General features: G+C 42.5%; 1 protein-coding gene across 1 annotated transcript in view; it reads left to right on the top strand.

The window, feature by feature from the left end:
* Nucleotides 1–23,372, top strand: part of TMEFF1 (transmembrane protein with EGF like and two follistatin like domains 1) — a 668,539-nt gene that overhangs the window by 500,518 nt on the left and 144,649 nt on the right. The window contains exon 5 of the mRNA XM_085606812.1: nt 20,994–21,090. Coding sequence (XP_085462938.1) covers nt 20,994–21,090 — 97 coding nt within the window. The remainder of the gene's footprint in view (nt 1–20,993; nt 21,091–23,372) is intronic.

The raw sequence follows: 23,372 nt of genomic DNA on the forward strand, positions 1-23,372 counted from the left end.
GTGTGGTCAGGCAACACGATAGTAGATTTTTTTAAATCTGTATGGGAGGTATGATACCAGAATATAGTTGTCAAGATATTGTCTGACCTAAATATTTTTTCATAGAGATCATTTATAAAAAAATATCGCCCATTTGAGTTAATAATAGAAATCTATACCCATTGGTACTAAATATTTGAAAACAATATTTAGGCCAAGATATTTATAGCAGGCAATATTGTTGTGTACCACATTCTGACATACAAGTTCTCTGGGCGGTCTTAAATGTCAAAAGCATAACTAGCTGTGGCTATATAAAGTGTGTGCTTGGTGTAGTCACCAGACATTCATAAAGTGACCACCTATTTATACTACATACTCACTATGCCTGCTGATGCAATTCACACATTGTTACTCATCAGCACTGTTGTGTATATACATCTTGTGTAGTTTTTTTGCTATTGGTGGCACATGCCACAAGCAGAAGCATCACAGAGTTAGGTTTACACATAATTACAATATTGCTCAGATTGTCACATTATTTTTAACTGCATTTTTGACAACTTGCCACATGCTGATTTGTATTTTCAGGCGAATAACTCTATACTTTTAGTAGTATGTCTAATGTAATGAGGTCTAGCAGTATGCAGTGATGAATCAAAATGTTTCCTCTTTTATTACTTCACGTCTAGTGACTACTTTTGACTCTGAGAAGGTCTTCATCCTCAAGAGATAGGATGGTTACGTTTTATTTTTATTTTTAGTTAAATCGACTTCCTTGTGTCATACCTCTCCTTCCTTCGACTCTTAGAGGGATGCTATGGCTATGGCACAGCCTTTCTTCAGATGCACTGTTTAGCAAATATACTTTCTCCTTCCAACATACAGATCTGCGTCACTTTTGTTTATTTTTGTACATCCGATGGAAAGAAATCCTGCAAGAACACGTTTCTGATTGATGCTATGTTACTGGTAAGCGTGGGAAGAAAGCAAATCTGTCAACGTTCTGCCTTGATCTGCTGTTTGATGCACAGCTAAATTCAAAATATATTATTTACAAACGCTAATATGCAATTCAAATTTTCATTTAAAATTCATATCCGAGTAGATGTAGTGTCACAGTTTAATTTAAGCTTACAAGTTTCTTTCTTTAGCTAGAAGTCGAAGACGCAAATGTAACTTTCTTCTGGGATTGCCTTTAGCATCAATTAAGCAAGTTTTTAAAAAATATATTTCTACTGTAAAGCATAGCCGGCATTATATGATAAGATTATATACAATTTTTATTACTGCATTTGTGTTCCTCTAATTAAACAATTTAAGTCTCACCACGTAATTGTATGTTAGCATTGGTTTTAAAGTATGCCTCTGTAAATGTAGCTTTTTGAATTTGCTCATTCCAGTTTGCCAGCATCTATTGAGAACAACACTCCAGTTCACACATTGTGGTCCCAAATGCCTTCTCTTTACATTGCGGTCATCTAGTATAGTAATATTATGGCATGTATACTTTCTGATATGGCCTGTTGGCTGCATAGGCTCTATGCATCTTAAAAGCTGATCATTTCTTACACAACATATAAACTGATCATGAGCACTAAAAAACATAAAGATGAATGTGCACCTTGCACACGTTTTAGAGAATGACAATAAATCTGAGAAAAATACAGTACAAGCACTGTAAAACAGTGCTTAGATGTGTAGAAATAGAAGATTTACATATATGGAGTGACTAATCTGTCTAACAGTTGATTTCATATAAGACTTAAACAATGATAAAAATGAAAACTCAAAAAATTTATTCTCTGCAATGTATGCAATTAATAAGTAGATAAAATATGTCGACTATATATATACATATATATATATATATATTTATATATATATATATATATGCATTATTGAGACTCAGCTACCATATTTTAGACTATTATGATGAATGTGTACCATCTTTCACTACTTTTATTGTAATGCACCATAGACATCGAAAAGTTGGTGCAAAATCCATACACAATTACTTAGATGAATGAAACTTTCTATGCTGAAGCTTTATACTAATTTAATATTTAGTAATAATTAATTTATTAGATTCCCTAAAACAAAAAAGTGTAATCTCTTTGTAAGAATATTTTACATGTATGTACTTTTAAATTGTGGCGACAATGGGCCATACTTGAGACTGAACATTTCTATGAAACAATTCATGCCATTTAATTATTTGACACAAATGTTTAATTGAATAACACTACGCTTGAGTTTACTTATGTATTCATCTATGAATTAAGATGCACTGTGTTTAACTAGATTAAGTTATCTTTATTCCTTAGGTCTGCATTTTTCTCTATGGTGTTAGTAAAAATAAATATTGCTTTGTTATCACTCTTGTATTCCTGAATGAAAATGATACATGTTACAGTATGTAAATGGACACTACTGTGTGATTCAAACTCTTGACATTAACACACAGGAAGCTGCAGTAATGAATAGTTCTTTGTGGACAAACCTTTGTGACCAGAATGGACAACTTATTCCCACAAACAGTGTGGGAAAGAATGTAAAAGTAACTACCTCTGCACCTTGTGACCAGATGATGATCGTATGTGAATCGAACCAAGATGGTGTGACAATTGATGTAATCTCCGGACTAGTCACACTATTATAGTGATTTCTCCTGGAAGGGCGTGGGGGTTCACTGATGTATAGGGTTTAGCAGAGAGAGGAGTGCAGCCCATGCAGGAAGTGCAGATGATTGCACACAAGCTCCTTTTCTTTCCCATTCGTGTGGCAGTCCCCTTTGTCATTGCTTACAGACTTACTGGTCGCGGACTTTGACCACATCCTATGCCTATGCTGGGAGACTCTTACAAACTGTCCCCTGCCCTTACTGGTGGCAGGAACCCCTTTGCTTAGTTAATTTTCTTTGGTCTTCCTGGCCTGACCAATAATTCACAAATGCCCTTTAAAGGTTTTACCTTGCTAACGTGCCTACTTAAAATCTTTCTTTATGGATTTGAGAGTTATTATTTCTTGTATGCGTAGTTTTATACAACACCTGTAACTATATACTGAGACTTCTGACTGCATTTTCTAAATGCTGATTATTGTCTTGAATACTAAACCTGCTTAATACAATAAATAAACAAAACCTTAATTGTCTGAATCTTATAAAATTAATCCAAATGTTCTTTGTACAAAGACTGTGCATAGGTTATTTGGTTTTCTAATGTATAGCAGGGATAGTCATAGATTATTTACAGAACATCAGATATTGCTATTATTGTTCTTTATCGGAACAGCTGAGTTACTGGTCTGTGTAATTTGGCCCGACTAAACTTCTTCAGGAGGTCTGGACTTCCCGTGGCTATCCTTTACCTTTACAGCTTGGTATTGAGGGTGGTGTATTTAAACTTGATTACTAATTTGTACGTTTTTTTTACCAATTCCTGGCCCTCATTGGGTAGCCAACAGTCGACACCCTTGTCTCCTTACCCCTCAATACAATAAGCAAGGTCCAAGGGGGTACATTTAAGAAATTGGAGAGTGCAGAGGTCTCCCCTTCTGGGTTTAGGCTGAGGTTGAAGAAAGGTAGGAGTTCTGAGGGGGAGCAACACAAAAGAAAACGATGGCCATAAAGGTACTTGTGGAGGTAGAGTACAATGAGTACATGGAGAAAGTAAAAGAAGGGCAGAGGTAGAATTGAAGACAAATGTTTAACTCAAGACCTTCTCAGACAATTCCCATTGAAGAAGGATGTTCCTTGCATGCGTACCTTATTGAGCTTTGCAAAGGAGTCAAATATGTTTGAGCATATTATTGTCAGGCCAATCTACAGTAACCTTTTCACTATTAAAGAACTATGCTCATATTTTTAATATGCATTCCAGTATTGTGTGGTCCAGATGATAAATGCTTTGTGGCTTTGCAAAATGTTGGTTCCATAATGGTTATTTTCTTTGATGTAGATGCAATAATTTGTGTGGGAGTATTGGCTAACTAAAGCAATTTTTTGTTTGACATTGTTGATTTATATAATGAGTTTTCCCTGTCATTTAATATACCACATGACAAGAAGCCAAACCTTATCGAGTTCCCAATGCTTCTTAGAGAGTGGCCAGTCTGACATTGGCAACTTAAGACTTGACACTTATGCTAAAGTTAAATAATGTAGGGTTTAATGAGAATGAGGGTTCCTGTAAGCTATTGAAATTGACATGTTACATGACTAGACAGGTTACAATGATATACTATTACTACTACTACTACTATACTACTACGACTACTACCAAATACAGTAATAATGATAATGAGAAGAATGTGATTAAATACTCAAAAAGCTCCCTGAACCCAAACACTTTCGTTGACCCAACGTCACTGGAGATTTTTTCCACGTGGTATTGGACTGCCCAGTTGTAACGAGGTATTGTCAAAGAATATTTACCATGCTCTCTAGGGTCCTTGGGCGATTGGTAGGCCCTCGCCATGAATCGCACTCACAGGCATTCTCAATGATGTAGGGGGCAACTGCAGAGACCACACCTTGGTGGGGTTCTGGAACAGTGGTCGCTTAAAGAGGCATTGCCAAGTACTGGAACTCTGAAGGCCCCACTCCCTATTTGAATGGTGCTCTGGCATGGACTGGTGCATGAAGCATGAGGAACCGATCTATGTGCCTTCGGAAACATGCCAAAATATGGAGGAAATGATGTGCATACCAGGGCCTGTGCCAAGTTGTCTTGCTTCCTATGTGATTTGTGGAATATGTAAACACGACGTATTTTGCTGTGACAGTGCTATGCGCATTGTTTTGTCCTAGTTTACAAAAACAATAACATGTTCTATGAACATTTTTTTAAACAGCAGAAATTTCAAATACTCAGAGCCCAATATTGTGAGGCAGTGAGTTATTTGAAAATAAAGGAACCACCGAGTACTTTAATTTAAATGGGGTTCCTGGATCCAGTAATAGCAGTCCTCACCACAAAGTCGTGACAACTGATCAGAATCGTCCTTTTGTATGCTAACAGGGGCAGTGTCCATTGCCTCAGGTCCCTGTAGGGCCGGCCCTTATTGAACCCTCTTGCCCAGTGTCAAGGAAACTCTACGGAGTTTTGAAAAGTGTTTTTTTTCCTGCAAGCTTGTGTTTACGGCCAAAAATTCCTTTTTAACACCCCTCCATTAACTAACATAAGTACCAGTGAGTTGAAAACAGCAAGGCTTTGTTTACAGTTCTAAGTAATTGCAAATCTTTTGCAACATGAGCCCATATGAAGGAAAAGCTAGGAAGCGAGGGGTGCAGGATGTGCTACATTCCCTGCACCACACACCACTGAATTGTGTGCTTGTGTTATTGTTTACCTATTAGCATGTGTAAGTGTACTTCTGTGTCTCTCCTGTATGCATCCTATGGAGAACATATCATGGCTTTCTATAATGATTGCACACTGTGGATTGCACATACATTGCTCCTGGGTGTGCCCATTAGGGTATTTGACTTGGCTGTTTTTGGCCAGTTCATGTGTGGGCTGCTCTTCAGTCACGTCACTGTGAATGCTAACAAGCAAATTCTGAAATCAATGTGAAACTGCTAATGCTTGATGACATAGGGGTGCATGTAATTTGCACGAGTTGGACAATAAGCTGTAGCCTGCTAATTTTTGACTTATCAAACTTTAATTGTCTCTTGTGTATAGAGTCTTTGTTTGTGGGCCTGTATGACCGATTATGAGCTTGATGCCCATGAATGTGTGCTAATTGCCAAGATATAGCTCATGAGTAGACTTGGAAGAGCTCTCACTATGGCTTAGTTTCTCCTGTGCGTGCCAATAGGTTACTCCTTAATGCCACTAGGCAGACTCCTTACATACTTCACAATGGCTGCCTGTATCCAAGGCATGTCCATTGGCTGCTCGACCTTTCACTCTAGGTGGACTCTATGGACATTGTATCTGGGTACCCAAGGACTTCTGTGGGTCGCACCTGGAAAGTCCCTAAAAGGCACTCAATATGGCAAAGTGCACTTTGTCAGTTACTGCTCCTCACTCAATAGACATCAATCGATGCTGTGACTGGCTGTATACAGTGCTTGCCTGTAGGCACTGACCTGTGGCTCCAGACAGGTACTATATAAAGGGTGTGCCATGTCAGCCTGTATCCCATAGACTGTTTCTTTGTCTCTCCTGAGTGAGTTCTACAGAGACCTGCTCAATAAGGCCCAACATTAAATTAGATTACCTTGATTTGTATTGACGATTTATATTGCATGAACTCAGCTTAAGGGCTTCACACGAGCAGCAGTTACACTTCACAAGGTCAAACTCATTTTTATAGCCACAAGGAGATTAAGTAATTTGCCCAGAATCACAGGATGTTGAGCTGACACCAGAACTTGAACCAGGTTCCCCAGTTCCAAAGTCAACCGCTCATGCCATAACACCACATCCTGTCCTGAATTGTATACCTCACTTCTTTTCCTTCCATCACATGCCTAGGAACAATGACCACAGTCAGGCTAAAAGCACCAATCTGGGCACTGCATCAACACTTCCCACTCATGCACCTGCAATTCAACACTCTTGCAACCAAGCAATACTCCACGGTGCAGCTTGCTACCCATCCACTAATGTGCTTCAACATTACAATGCAACAGAATATGTGATGTATAACTCAGAAATAAACCTCAGCCGTGTCAGTCTGAGACTTTTAGATGTGTGATCCCAGCTTGGAGCATGGGAAGGATTCCTCAATATGTCCTTGTGTGTAACAGCAGGATGTGCTGTAAACCAATAGAAACAAAGTACCGATTTTCTTCTGTAATTCCATGCCTAAAAAAGTTAAGTCCGAGCCCATGGTGCAGTGGATGGAGATTTCGTGCAGGGAATAAAGGAAGAGCAACATGGAAATTACTAAAAAAAGGTTGAACACTTATCCTCTCACTAACATATTTCTAGTAACCAGTCATTGGGATACATTTGAAGCTGGGTTTGCCATCAGCAATTAGAGGCTAGAGCACAGTATGAAAAATAAGCAGATTGACTGCAATAAAAGCCGGAGCATGACATTGACTAACATGGGATATATTTAAAATGGATTTCCAATCCAAAGAACAAAACTAGTTCTATGCATTGAAAAAAGAAAAGCTCCTGTGGTTGGTTTACTTATTTTCCTGAAATTAAATGCCACGAAAGGTTCATTTGTTGTTTTTTTCTTACACAGCTTCTCTTTTTGGAGATTGTGTGTTATACATGAAAATAACTTTTTCACTGAACTTGTGAACTTTGTAGAAGTGAAGTTAGACAGTTTTGCAAATTCCTAAGTGATTACACATGGGGTGCTCATTGGAGCAGGCTGTATTTTCCCACACAAATCTTTTCTGGATTCACAGGCTGTGAATTATTCTGCCATCTAGTGGCTGGGTCTGGAATTCTCTAGTATTTTTCAATCCTTCTATGTTTTGTTTTTTTGTTGTTGGGCATTGACAGGCACCCCATTTGGTGCATCCTATGACGTTGTACTCCCTCCTCCGTAAGCTCCCACCTTTGGTCGCCATCTTCAAATTCGTTCTGCTGTTGGGTCTGAATGCTTGGCTGAAGGCTCTCCAGCACGAGGAAGAAGAAGTTACCAGAAGTTTGTGAGAAGTTTGCCGAAAGTTGCATCAAAATTGGAGAAGAACACAGACAAAGTGGTAACGGAGGAGAAGTTGGAAGGGACAGAGACGATTTTTTCCTTCACGTTTTTGAGAAATGCACGAACAGGGGGCTTCCTGTGTGGCCTAATGGAGAAGACTCCATTCCAGTTCTGCCTAAATTGCCACCACAGAGTCTCGCAGAAGGACCAACACTGGGTCTGCAATTTCTGCCTGCCCATGGAACATCGAAGCAAAGACTGCAACGCCTGTGCCGTGTTCACATCGAAGAGGCTGAGGGTGAGCGAGCGGCAGAGACAAGCGCATCATACCATGCATGGACAAGGAACAGCTGCGTCTCTGAGAGATCTGGGTCTGCCGAGCTATGAGGAGGAAAACATCGCTGAAGGTGCCAAGATAGAAACATCGGACATGGACTTGAGGATCATCAACGTTGAACCTCACGCAACCAAGAAGAGGAGGTAAGAGAGATGCAGAAAAAAGGGCAAGTGTCCCAAAAATCGGGCTCAAGGGCGTCGAAAGGAGCCTCATCGTCAAAACACTTGCTAACCCTGAGAGAGGGAACCCCTCAGATCCCTTGAAAGGGACACCGCAGCAGGAAGATCTCCAAAAAAGCCCAATTCATTGAAGGACGGTCAAGGGAAAGATGTTTCGATGTCGAAAAAGGAGAGATCTTGAGAAGAACTTATAAGCTCGACGACCGATACCTCGTTGAAGGATTCTTCAACATCCAAGAGAAATTTGATGTCCAGCCTCGATGCCAAAGAAAAGTTGGTGGAAATTGAAAATAAAAAAGGCGCCTCAATGTCAAAAGGCCGCATTACTTCAAAAAAGAAAATAATTTCACAAATCAGTATAGGGATTTCAAATACTACCAAACACTTTGATGCCGAAAGGTCAGGGGGAGAAAGTTGTTGAGGGGATCAAACCTCCTTCAACACCAGAGCCTCAGGAGGAAGAAGGGGAACTTTTTTACAAAGAGGAAGAGGAATAACTAGAGGGCATGTATCAGGGCTCAGGTAAATCAGATACACCGAGTCTCAGTGGCAAGACCTAGAGACAAACTCCTCAGAGGAAAGGGTAGACTCCTATCCGTCGAGGCCTTCACCTCTGAATGATATTGGCATGTACAACCAAGTTATCAAAAAGGCTGTAGATAAGTATGGAGTGTAGCTGGAGGAACAAAACTGCAGTCTTGTTTCCTACTGTAGACCCTCTTGTCATCACAAGCCAGGGACCAATTCCTGCCAATGCTTCCAAGCATGCTAGACCAAGGAATGGAAGCTTTCAAAGAACCCGCAACTTGTAGATCTTGGCTCCAAGGGCAGAAAAGAAATACAACTATTCATCTAACGACCTAGTATACATCAAGGGTACAGTGCCGACTGATTTGATCATCACCTCAACAGCACAGGGCCAACATCCCCTCAATATCAGGACCGCTTACGGGCAAGGAGAGCAAGAGGATGTACCTCATGGGTCAAATGTGATCGCATTGCAGCAAACCAGTGGCACATCGCAAATTCAAATGCTCTCCTAAAGAGACACACCTACCAGCACTTAGAGGATATGGAGGAGCTTATGAAGCACCTGTCAGATCAGTACAAGTAGAGAGCTGCACATCTGGCAGAAGAAGGCAAAACCATCATCAACACATGCCTCAATTCGGCATTGGACACAGCAGACACCTCTAGCTGCCAGGTGATGATGGGGATCAACTTACGCCATCACTCATGGCTGCGAATTTCAGGATTCAAGTCGGAGGTACAGCCTAACATTGTGAATACCCCATTCAATGGGGAACGATTGTTTGTGAGCATGGTAGATCACACCATGAACCAGCTCAAAAGGACAATGAAACAGCAATGTTCATGGGGGCATTACAGTTCTTAGAGGAGGTATGCAAAGAGGGGCACTGACATCATGTAGACCTTCAGGAAGAGGCAGCTTCCAGGCAGGACCATCACACCAGGCTTTCCAGGAAAGCAGTCAAACACTGGCACTCCAACAGCCCTGGCAATACCAGCAACAAGGACGACAGTCCTTTCGTGGGAGAACACGAGGAAGGGGACAGCCTCACAGGGAAGGCACAACCTCCACCAACAAGTGACATCCTGAAAAATCACAGCTTTTCACAAACATTTACCAGTGAGAGGCAAAATGAGAAATCACAGCCTCTCACATAAAACACCAGTGGGAGGCAGAATACAAAACTTCCTCCTGTAGTGGAGGAAGATAACATCAGACAAATGGATCCTAAACGTAATTCAGCATGGATATTGCAATGAAATGGACAAGATTCCTCCAAGAAGGGGATCAAAAAGGAAGGTTCATTCAAAGGAAGAAACATCTCTCCTACTCAAGGAGGTTGAGGAATTGCTGGAAAAGAGAGCATTAGAAAAAGTACCAAGAGAGGAGATCAATAAAGGAAATTACCCAACATATTTTCTCATCCCAAAGGTAGACGGTTCGCCAGGGCCAATTTTAGACCTCAGATTTATAAACAAATTTATAAAGACACAAAGATTCAAAAGAACACATTTTCAGGAAGTCATCCCACAATTGCAAAAGGAGATTACATGGCAACTATAGACCTAAAGGATTCCTACTTGCGCATCCCAATGAATACAAAACACAAAGGTTTGTGGTCGAAAAAAACTCAGTACCAGTTCAGAGTACTGTCTTTTAGGATAAAATCATTGCCAAGAGTCTTTAGAAAGTGTCTAGCGGCAGTGACAGCTCACTTAAGAAGATACGGCATACATGTCTATCCGTACCTGAACGACTGATTAGTAAGAGCAAACGCACAAAATAAGTGCAAAGTACATATACAGCAGGTAACAAGAACTCTATTCAAGTTGGGATTCTCAATAAGCATATAGAAGTCATCACCAACACCAGAGCAAGAAAAATTGTTTATAGGAGCAAAGATCAACTCAATAAAGGAGAAAGTATATCCGAGCGAAAAAAAAAAATACAGACATTATTATTGGAAACTCACCTGTACCAATAGGGGCAAGCTCTAACAGTCAGGACGGTGGGCAGATTGTTGTGGAAAATGGCTTCATGTAGCCCTTTGATTGCATATGCGAGACTACATTTGAAACCAATTCAAGAATAGCTCAACAACCTATGGTCACAAGCAACAGGGAGTTGGGAAGATCTAGTGGTTGTCATGCAAAAATTGCAGGAAGAGATGGCGTGGCAGAAAAGATCACACATAACTCAAGGGAAGTACTTTGCACAACCAAATCTAAATTGACAATTAAAACAGATGCCTCACATATGGGTTGGGGAGCTCACGTGGGCTCGCAAAGTTGAAAGGATTTGGAAGGAAGAAGATGCAGCTCAACACATCAATGTATGGGAACTGAAAACAACATACCAAGCCTTAAAAGCCTTTCAGAAAGAGCTATTTGGAAAGACAATATTGAAACAAACGGACAACATAACAATGTTTTACATCAAAGCAGGGGGGAACACAATCACCGCCGTTATCAAGACTAACCCAAGAACTCTGGAGGTGGGCAATACAGAGGAGGATAAAAATAACAGCAGATCATCTTCCAGGTAAGGGTAATATAGAAGCAGACAAAGCAGACAAGCTTCATACTCCGACAAATGGGAACTAAACCAAAAAGTACTCAAGAAGATCTTTTAAAGTTGGGGAACACCAACAGTAGATCTAGTCACAGCAACACTGAATGCAAGATGCCAAAGTTTTGCCTCCAGACAAACATACCACCAATCCATGGAGAATGCACTGCTACTAGACTGGATATTTGCTCATGCTTTTCCCTCGATACCGCACAGAGTGATCAGTAAATGCAAGAGAAGCAATATGACACTAATACTAATTGCCCCACAAAGGGCGAGGCAGACATAGTTTTGAGAGATAATGTAAATAGCTCAAGTGAACATTCTGAAATTACCAACACAACAAGATTTATTGTCATTAGAAGAAGGAAGGGTATCACACCCAGAACCAGAGTCTTTGAAGATGCTTCTTCACAGCTCCAGTAATAAAACGTTTTCTGGAAGGGGCAAAAGGAATTGCACCACCTAGGAAAGTACCTGCACCCACATGGAATCTAAATGTGGCACTCACACAATTAATGAAGGCACCATTTAAACCAATGCACAAGGCCAGTTCTGCTTAGGGTAAGTGAGAAACAAACACTCACAGTTCAAGAGCCATACCTTCAAGGGCCCAAGGACAAGATCATTATGTGCACAAAGTCACAATTCTTACCCAAAGTAGTGTCACACTTCCATATTAATCAAACAATACAAATTCAAAGTTTTTTCCAAAGTTCAAAGACGCATGCAATAAGGGATCTACATACGCTGGACGTTAGACATACAATAATGTACCACATTAAACAGACAAAGTCAAGCAGAAAGACAACACAACTATGTGTCTCCTTTGCAGGCAATATTATAGGGAAACCAGTAACTAAGGGTGCAATTGCCAGATGGATATCACAGACTATTCACACCAGTGCAGGAGAAAAACTGACCTCCACACAAAGAGCACATTGAACAAGGAAGAAAGGATTGACCATTGCCTTTTTAGCACATACACCACTGCAGGAAATATGCATGGTAGCAATGTGGTCAACTGTATACATGTTCACAAAACACTACTGCATAGACATTCAAATGAACAAGGGAGCTCCAGTAAGACAAAGGGTCTTATGACATCTATTTACAGACCAAAACTCATCTTCAACCTAACCACTGCAAGAGTAACAAAAACGCTACTAAATCTATGCAAAACATATGAATCCAGAAATGATTCGCACTGCAAAACATATATTTTCTCACCTGGAGGTGTAGTTTTGCAGGTTGAAGATTTTTTTGTATTCACAAGGGACCCACACACCTCCACCAAGAAGATGGGAGGAGTACAAAAAAAAGAATCTGAAGATGGTACCAAAGGTGGAAGCTTCCAGAGGAGGGAGTATAACATCACAGAATAGACCAAATGGGTTGTCCAGCAGCTCCCAACATCAACAAAAGATAAAAATAGAAGAAGGACTTAAATATTGTGGAGGATTCCAGACGCAACCACTAGATGGTGGAATAATGCACAGCATGTGAATCAAGAAAATTCTTCAAGCTGCAAAACTCCACCTTCAGGTAAGAAACTATAAATTAGTTAATAGCTCAACTTTAGAGATTTTCTTTAGATGCAGAATTGTATGGGCAAATAACTTCAATGACAGAGCCTTGTGTATGCGGCTTTCCTTCCACAAATCATACGTGCCTTTTAGCCAGGAGATGCATATATTTTGATAGGCTAACGCTAGGTTTCTGTTGTTAATCCTGAAGCACTTTGCCCAAATATCCAGATGGAAGTCCTTTTACTGCACCTGTTAAAGGACTTTCAAGGTACCTTACTCCTTCATCAAGCATTCGTGCAATCTCATCAAGGAAAGGGTAATGTTTTCAGATCTTTTCCAAACAAAGTTGAAGCAAGCTCATGGTAAACAGGCATATTCCCCTGACCTGTATACTCAGCTGTATGTGAAACTGGTATTCCAACATTTTATTATGGCCCTGCCATCATGCTAATCTAACGTGCACAGCAGCCTATGCCTGTCTCTAGCATTGCAAGATCCTGACCCAGTTCTGTGTCCTTGACGAGCGCGCAAATCTTGCCCTCATAATGGGCGTAGGACTACGGTTCGTGCCCTGGTAGAATAATATAAAGCGGTGGTGCCAACATAGCGAGTTTGTGTGAACCAGTAGTGTGAGCAGATATTTTTCTTTTTGTCAAGGAGAGGTAAGTCTACTGACCCTCTCATGTAAAGTTCAGCTGTTATGTGAACTCCAGAACCTTGCTTTGACATTGTGTGCATGTTGTGGGTATGTATGTGCAATGAGTGTAGCTCACAAGTATGTTAGTAGGACTTTGTAGTAATACTAGGACTCTCTGTGTGGTATGAGTCAGAGTACTGGACCAGTGAGATCCATTTTGGATGGCCCCTGGTTTAGCATGGCATAGAATGAATGGTTTAGCAAGACACAAGATGAAGGGTGATACGTATGGCTTCCACAGACAGTGAAAGTGTGTTCACTGCATTCCTGTGGCTGGAGATCCAAACACTGTAGTAAGGGAGGATGGAGGCAGTGATGCATTTATTCATTAATTGAGAACTTTGTTAGAAAATGTCTGCTGAATAATTCTTCCTGAACACTGAAATTTGGTTATAGTGGAGGTGAAAGAGTGTGACTGCAGTTTCTATTGTTCAGTATGAGGAAGGTTATAGGACGGGCCTGCCTTTCTGTCCCTGATTACTGCTTAAGGACGGTTGATCACAGCCAGTTGCAGAGATGCCTGAAGCCTGCCCCGTTGCTACCTGCTGTGAAAGTCATCCCATTGCACAAATGCTGTTTCTGAGGAACAGCAAGAATAGGGCATCTGTAAGGGAACGCCCCAATCCTGTTATGAAACTTTAGGCAGGGGATCCACTTTTGCTGTCTAGAAAATCTGTTTAAACGTGGGATTCAAGCCACCCCACTTTATTACAGTTCCATGTTCTTTATGGCCAAGGAAGGAAGTGTTCTGCAGAGTACTAAAAGGACTGCTATGTGACCAGGGCTGGTGTCTGCCTGATAACTAGGCTCCCAGAGGTGAGAAGACATCACCTGAAATCTGCACAACTTGCTGGAGAAGCCGGATGTCTGCCTAGCACCTAGAACCCTGCCTACCTGCTCAGAGAGGGAAGGAGGGTTCTTGTGGTTATGTAGGAGGACAGACTTTCCAAGAGGAGAATTCAGCTGTGCTCCCAGCATGCGGAACACCCAGAAGTTGCTCACTGCCCTCCCATTGCAGCCTCTACTGTGGACCACGTCTACAAATCAGACCTGAGAAGTAACCATGTGTTTCTGCAAAGTCTGGTGCTACTGCTGCCTAAATCCAAGAGAATCTAGAAGAGGAGCTGCTGTTGCAGTCGAAGCAGAAGCCTGACCCCAATGTGAAACCTTAAAATCTGAATCTCTCATTTTCTTAATTTAGCTGTGCTTCATTCATACTCACCTTTGATCTGTTTTCAGCCTGATTCTGTCCCTGACGCTACCTGCACAAACATTAGGTCACAAAGCTAAAGTTGAGACATTGTAGGCTGCGTAGACATGCAGAGTCAGCTTGCACAAAGGTTTTCAGGCAATAGTTAATCCTTAAGTAAAGTCTACTCAGATAGCACATTTTGTTGTTCAGTCTTAAAATGTAGAAATTGAACAAAACACCGAGGCTGTCAGATTCTTGCCTTAGCTCATTTGTGTGTTCTTTCCAAAGTTCTATTTACCTCTGGGCGTTCCTTGTTTGTGATCTTCCCTATAAAAACCCATGTAGCCATTGTTCAAGTGTGCTCCTTTCATTGAGTAACTCCATGGTACTCGTTGGATGGAGACCCATTCTGAATGCTTAATAAATTACCTATGGTTTGTACTTCGCTCCACTGTTGATTCCTCCTTACTTGATAAGAACCCGTGGCGAAGTGGTGTTCCCTGCACCAGCAGGTTATTGATGAATCTGCTCCACACTAACCCAGAGACTGCACCTGCCAGACAAGCAATGCTAGTGATCTTGTGCCATAGGCAACAACTGCCCACACCGAGCAGCCATCAGGTTCCAGCTCGGATGCTGCGCCTGCCATCCTGCTCACCTGCCACGGCTCAAGTCTTGAGTGAGCAAGGTGGGCAACTGACTGGGTTGGGAAGACAACTGTAGTTGACTTAACATTTAACATCTGACCCTGGCTTTACCTAAATATGCTGGAAATGAGCACTGAATAATAAATCTGGACAGGGCCCACAATACAGTGGCACTTCCCAGTGAAGGTAGTCCCTTGGCCTTTCTATTGTAATCCCTGCTCCCTCAGCTGTGGTCTAGTGGGCTAGTTGTCAAACTGAGGAGTTAGGGATATGGTTTTCATTCCCAGCCTCCCTATTTGGCTAAATGATGTGGTCTTGAGAAATCAAATTTTGGATTTATTCCTCTGTCCTCATTTTTTTTCTCTAAGATTATGTGCATTTACAATCAATTTAGCTGTTAGCAAATTTGTGGTAAAAAAATAATAATATGAATTAGAGATTACGTCGGGGGAGGGTGGGCAGAGAGGGCTTCTGTCTCCTGTCCCCTATATGTGTGCACCTTGAAAGAGGCCTATAGGAAGAAATAAACATAAAGGGTATATTCCCAGGACTGGCCCGGGCATGGTTTTTTCATTCACCCATTTGGGGAATGTTGACACCTGCGCGTAAGCAACCCTATTAGTACCTATAACCAGGCGTGCAACACCCATTGGACTCACAGGGCTTCAGCCCCCCCCCCCCCCCCCCCCCCCCGTCCTGTGTGGCAACCCGGGCTGAGACACCTTCCCGGGCAAAAAAGCAGCCGCACCCGAGCACTTCACAGGTCTTTAAAAGACCATTTGCATGTTAATGAGGCCTTGCTGTTGTTTCACCCCCTCTAAGAGCCCCTGCAGCTCCACTCTGCCTATTGCTTAAAAGTTCAGCCCCCCCGAAATTTTTGCTCAGCCCCCCCCCCCCGAAATTTTTGCTCAGCCCCCCCCCCGAAATGTGGCTCTAGTTGCGCCTCTGCCTATAACGGTGACGTGTCATTAAAGCCGCATTGTGCAGGGGTCCTCCTGTGACCCTGCAGCCCCACCCCCCCCTCCCAGCCACAGACCGGCACCTCTTACACCCCTCATATATGCTGACATAGTGGGATGTGGACCCCCTGCCAGGTGGCTTGAGGTGTCTTTAGGCAGATCGCTGTGAACAGCAAAAAGCGTGACATTTGGAGTCCCTCGCCAGCTGAGCGTAGACGACGGGACAGACCACCCACACGGCAGGACAAGGAATACGGAACGGCTCGCCACCCCAGCGGAGCATGTGCAGGGCGGTGAGGCTCGCCGTGATTGGCAGTACCACGGAGTTAGGGGCTCCTGCCAGCCCATGGCACAGGCTAATCCTGTAAGGGTAGAGGGCCGTGCTTACACTGCATTTTAAGTGCAGACTTCCTATCACTGAGTACCTTCTTTATGTAAAGATAAATGCCCGTATAATTCCTGTGTGTTTGCCTAGCTCGAAGCGAAAATGTAATAATGCGTTGAAAGAACGCATCCTGCATTCTGAGTTGAACGCTGATGGCATAGGATCGGGTCAGATTTCTGCGCTACATAATAAAATGTTGTCAAACAAAACGAAATTAATATTTCATTCGGGCTGTCCGCGTGCGCAGGCTTCTTGGAGGTTCACGTGGTGAAGCGGCCGCAGTCATTAGTGCGGTGCCCCGTGTGATGTTGTCTTATCAGGGCACCACCTGTTGTCTGCCCTCACCGCATGGCGAGGTTACCCGCGGGTGTCAGCTGTGGTCTCCTGTCAGACTTGCATGAGCATTAGCATTTTAAATCCTTGACATTTACCCTCTTCTAAAAATACCTGTTGATTGCGCGTTGGAGTGACCTGACAGCGCAGTCTGCCTATTCTCGGTCCTGTCTTGTTTTTTAAACGCGACGGATGCCAGCCTTCAGTTCTGTTTTTCGTTTCCTCACGTTTTCCTTTCTCCGATGAAGCTAGCGTTCTCGAGAGGGACGCGTGGGATCTGACTGCATTTTCGAGTTGACCTTTTGTTGCGGTATCTCGCGCAGGACTGGTGCAAGGCTCGCGCACTCTTTAAGTAGCTCTGATTCGGTTGCTGTGATGTACCAGGACGAGCTTTGCACCCAGTAGGTTTCTTGCGTGCAAGGCTTGGCTAAGGTTATCGAGGGGGGAGGGGGGGGGCGGTGCATTGGTGGCGGCCGTCTGTATAAGACTACACTGCATGCGCCTGGCCCTGATTCAGAAGAGGCCGACTACAGTCATCGAACTTCTGCCAAACAAATGTTGGAAATTCCGAAGTATCCTCACTGTTCTGCCCTACTATTCTGAGGTAGCCATTCTGATAAAAGCGTGTCTACCAGCTTCACTTGAGTGGTGCAGACACTAACGAAATAGTGCTGTTCAGGTCACCTGGATTTTGGGCTGCCAATCTACATCATATTTGGAGGTTCCTACTCCAGGAAGCACTGAAATGTAAGCCATGTCAGTCTTTTAAACAATGTCCTTTCATTGCGCCTGACCTTTGAGCATTTATTGATGCTCACTGTGTCATATCATTCAAGCTGCAAGTCACTGATTTAAAAAAAAAAAGTATTACTGCTTTTGCAGTAACAGTAAGAAGAGAGCAGTAAGTGCAGAATATTGCATATCTCATATCAGACATCATAGTACTTGACATGCTGGTCTGTGTTAATGAACATAAACTAATTCCCTCCCTCCCTCTCTACTCCCACCCACTCCTTCCTTCCCAGGGAAGCCACACTAGAGTCACATTTTGCAGTGGCCCATAGGCACACGCTTATCTCAGTTTGACTGGTCAATAAAGCTGCTTACGGTGTCAGCGATGGTTGGCATCAACACAATCTTATCAAGTTGATGCCATTCCGGTGCTGCTCCATTCGAGTCCTTAAGGAGTCTCATTCTTAGTAATACGTCGTATCGCGTCACAGTTGCAATAAGGGCAATCACCGCCAGGGACTTATGCAGTCAGGGAACAAATATCGTTGAGGGGGCACTCCTTTTTACCATTTAAGGTAGTCTGTCACCGTTGCAGCTGCCTGCTTAAAATCTGTTTTAGGCTTCTTACAAAGGCCCCTCCGTTCTTCTCTCCGGAGAACCCTACCCTCAAGATGCAGCATGTTGTTCCTAGGCCTGGGCGGAAAACTATGCTACGCTCGCCGAGTGTGCGTAGTTTGCGCAACTACGCGCTACACGAATCGCACGTAGCACAGTGCAAAAACGCGTAGCGGGCATTTTTTGCTCGTTCGCGGTTCTCAACATCAAGTTGGCGACCACGAGCGAGCAAAATCAACATCCCGGCGAGACTTTTTCCTTGTTCGCGATCGGCAACATCAAGTTGCCGATAGTGAGCGTGGAAAATAAGCCTCCCGGCAAGATTCTCAACCCGGGGAGGTCAGGTTTCTCATTGCGAGTGGTCGTGTATGCTTGCGACCGCTCGCAATGAGAAACTACCAGTCAGCGTTGAGAAAGCTACCGCTCAAGTACAAATCTACTGGAGCGGCAGAAAACGACCGCTTGCACTGTGCATTATGCTGTTCACAATGATTGCACAGTGCGGACAAGCATCCAGCACTGTGCAATTATTGCAAACAGCATATCCCTATCGCACTACGCAGTTCGCGTAGCTACACGTAGCGTACGTCGTGCAAAGTGCACTTCGCGTAGCTATGCGTATCGCAAACTACGCCCAGGGTTATTTGTTCCTCCAGGCGTCTACTGTGCGAGGTCCTAGTGATGGCTCAAGCTACATGTCAATGATGAAGCTGAACACAGAAGCCAGTCTAGGGTGGCTTGCGTTCCATTCTAGAAGGGAGCTGCCCTGGCAGTTCATTCTCGCCTGTTTCTGTTGAAGCAGGACTAGGTCTGACTTGTATGAGGTTCATTCCTATTTGGAGATGTATAGCGAGCAATGGACTCGAGTGTAGACCCCTAAGTACTCCTGACTGAAATTAATTCAAGCATTCCAGCCCTCACATTTTGTTATTCCTTATATTATGGCATCATTTGCTTGGCGCCAAGCCACTCCTAATCTTATTGCAGTTATTTCTTGATTTATGAAGGCATTTCTTATTTATATAAAAAAGAGATTCTCTTGGGTGTATAAGATCACCTAAGCTACAACCATGTCAAGTTCACTCCGACCATGCAAACCAACTCTACTAAGGGTCTAAAATACCCACAACAATAGCCGCATATATCTCAAAGACAAAGAACCAAATAGAGTAAAAATTAATATTGTGATTTATTAATAACAATTTGTCCACATATCAGTGATTGTGCACTCAAATTCATATAAACAATCAAAAAGGGAAACATAAACAATGTCTAAAAACATAAAAGTTAGAGAGCAAGGGTACAATGTGAAATCAATACATTCATCACAGAATGGTATAATTCCAGTATACATTCATATGTATGTGTGTATCACAGGTCTATTTTTGATACAGTAGATCCAAGTGTGAGACAATTTCTGGGCTATAAGTGCAATATCTGTGTGAATATGTGTGGTCTGTGTACCCTGAGCAGTTGCTTTGCTGGCTATTCCTGTAAAATATGCCTAATGTGAGGGAAAGATCTGCTGTCTCTAGCCAGAGATTGTAACACCAGAGCAACGTTTCATGTTCCCATCCATCTCCTTTAAAGTGAATCTCAACCACACTATATGACTGAGAATCTACTGGGATGGGGGAAGGAGAGACAAATGAAAGAAAGCGGATCTGTGAAGTGAAGAAAGGTGCAACATAAATTGTGAAATGTATCATGAAATTATACATTAGATACCTATACCATTTGAATTGCCTGTAAAAAATATGTTTTTAAGCCAAAACGTGAGAGAATTTGTACTGTAAATTGTGCTGCTCACCTCATTTATTCAAAGATTCTCTTGGGGAACAACCCCTATTTAAATAAACCTGTGGACGATCGGCAGGCCATGAAGAATTAGGCTGGGGCGCTTTAGCCAGTCTCTCTGAAAATTGTTCTCTAAATGCAACATTTGGCTCCGATGTTTCCAAGTGTTCCTTGGGGTAGAACCTTCCCGGGCTATCCAGGGCGAGAAGGGAAGGGAAGCTTGCCTCCCTCAATGGCTCGGTCAGTTTAGGGAAGGGGTTTATGCTGCATCAGTCCACCAGCTGTTACTGTCTGCATTTCGATCTAAGTGCAAGAAATGCTGCTGAGCCTGTCAGAATTTTCATCGCTGCAAACCAAACAGAATCGTGCCAGTTGTAGCGCTTTCCAAGCACTCAAAGAGGCAATTTTCGGACCCTTTTCAGTAATTTGCCATCGTCACTAGTTGATGCTTTAAGGGGGTTCTGCTGTACCTTGTCTTATGGACACATAATCTGTCAGAACGGAAGAGAGATCTTCAGATAATATAAAAATACATTAAGAGATGGCACCCAGAAAGACGTTCTAAAAGAGCATTGTCGAAAAAAGCAGGAGATAGAACGGACAAATCGTCCCAAAGTAGAAGGTAAAGGGATGGTAAAAACTACGCGAGGAATGGGCTGAAATTAATTGTCAGAGAAGAGGCGAGAAATGAGAAATCAAATTATGTTTGCTGATTTCAAAAGATGTTGTTTTTTGCTTTTTCTCTTATAAAATGTCCCCTATTTTCCAGCTATTGGAATGGTAAACTTTTTCTAACAGTTTTATTCTCTACTCGAAGTAGTTTACATTTGTTTATGGTACTTCTTTGAAGAAAAATCTTTGATTGACACTGCTGATTTCTTTCATATAGAATATGAAGGCTCGGGGACAGAAGTTCATCGAAAACCTTCGAAGTGTGGTGTCTGCAAATATGGACGTGAGTGTGATGAGGATGCGGAAGATATTGGGTAAGTTCATGGAATCCGGGAGATTTCACTTATTCATGTGAGAGTTCAGAGTAAAAATTTATATTTTGAAATTCAAGTGCTTTATCAGTCATCTTATATGGTGGGCCTTTTTCTCTAGATATGGTGACTGGGCCTCTGACAGGTGACAAAGTCATTGGCCTCTGCTACCACAGCAGGGTGGTGGAACTCTCTCCCCATTCATAAATGAGCCCAAAAGCCTTTAATTTTGCCACCCATAGATTTTTTCAAACTTTCTGAATCCATCCCCATCTCAGTCTTTCCATCATCATGTCATCTAGCGCACAATATATAATCAACACGGTTTAAGTTCCTGATTGTCAGTTTCAAAGCTGATTTGCTTACCATGCGGTTTACTCTCAAGCCCTCTCTACTTTATCATTTCAATCCTTCACCCTGCCGCCACTGCGATTTTTTTGTTCACCTCCTTTTATTCCACTACAAAGCTATACTAGTGAACTAAAATGCAAATCCCTAATGAATGCTCTAATCTATCTCCTTAAGTAAGAAAGAGTCATTGGCCATTGCCAACCCAGGCCTTAGAAAAGAGTGCCATTATGTGAATCCCATATTTACAGAAGTTATGTTTTTTTTATTCCCTTCTTGTGCAGGGGCGGGTCCTCCATTACGGTGGAGGGGCATCGGCCCACTGCTTTCTTACAGTGCAAGAAGCGGAAACATAAAATGGTAAAACTACCATTTTATGTTTCTGCTTCTAGCACTGCGAGAAAGCATAAGTGCCTGGTTGGGGGCGGGCAGGACTACTGGAAAGCAGGGGAGGTATGGCTAGCCCAATGTTGTGGGCCCTGACTGTTTGGTCGGCCCTCTGGGGCTGACCAAACCAGTCATTGCAAAAATCAACAATGAGGGGGGGAATAGACCACTTGTCCTGTGTACCAGGGTCTTATTTAACGTGGATGCTCGTCGTTAAAAAACCCTAATATACGTACACAAGTATTGGGCGGTATATGTTGGTTCTCCGCCTTCGTGTATCGTAATAGCATGATCATTGGGCTTTTTTTGTCCATATGCTTGCCTCCCCATGGAGGAAGACCAAATGGATCTACAGTAGTGGTCAGAGAGATAAAAAAGAGGGTGTGCTCGTGCTCAGTGAAAAGTGGTTTTGAAGATAAAATTCCCGGTTGTCAAAACTCGTTTCCTTTATTCTTGAGATATATGACTTTGGGAAATTAAAATCGTGAACGTGCATATGAAAACCTAGTTATTGGTCTAATGCACTGACAGTGATCTAGTAAGGTCTGGTCTACATGTTTCAGCCTCGTGTAGAGTCTAGAGGCTTTCGTCAGGACCAAAGTTGTTTAGGGGAGCATTACTGGGCTCACCTGGTGAATTCTGGGGGTGGTTATTGTGTACTCACCACCCTCGGTGTAAGGAGTCAGATCTTTTAGTATCTGTTCCTGTGAAAAGAAATAGTGCGTATTATCACATTCTAACAACACATTAATTGCTAGTGTTTCTCTTAGAATTATGCTAGAACGAATATTTAATCTTCATAAACAATCTTAGTATACTGGTTTAATTGCGCATTCCTGGCGCTTTTAGTACACAGAGCGGACTGAAGAAAGGTTAAAAGTCGAGTTAAAACGGAGGTAAAGCAAACACCACATCGGTTTTCATTACTTGTTCTTATTTGTCAGAATGTGTTCAGAAAGACTGCTCACGTTATATAGTCTAAAAAGTCGTCATTTACTGTCTGGGTAACATGTTATATACCGGTATGAGTCTATGCGTTCGTATTAAGACTAAAAACACTATCGCACTATAGGTAGATAGCTTCTCTTTGTTCATCACCTATGTGATTCATGGCGTAATGATAAAAGTCTGTCTGTAAATTCACCCGGTTACTGCTACCTTTACACACGCGATGCCTCTGTTTGGTCTATTAAGAGTAGTTCGAGAAAGTAAGGTGGTTACCTTTTTTTGCGATTAGGACATCTTTCTTCAGGGTGTCAGTCAGATGGTAGTGAACCTTTTGCTGTTGGAGAGGGGGAAAAGTTAGTTACTTTACTCACTGTTTGACGCTTTTCGGAGACAGCTTCAGCGTCGCTTACCGGTTCCTCTGGCAGACCCACTTGTTCTGACTCTGACGTTATCCTTGGGATAACGTACGTTCCGGTAGACTCGCGTTACATAGGCCGCCGCTAGTAAAATCAAGGTAGGACTTCTCGGTTTTGGTTGGCATTAGGCTAGGTGAAATGGATGGCATTATTGCTCTTGGTTGTCAAGGCAATGCGCAATGGCCA

Source organism: Triturus cristatus, chromosome 5_2 (assembly GCF_964204655.1).
Source record: "Triturus cristatus chromosome 5_2, aTriCri1.1, whole genome shotgun sequence".
Lineage (NCBI taxonomy): Eukaryota > Metazoa > Chordata > Amphibia > Caudata > Salamandridae > Triturus > Triturus cristatus.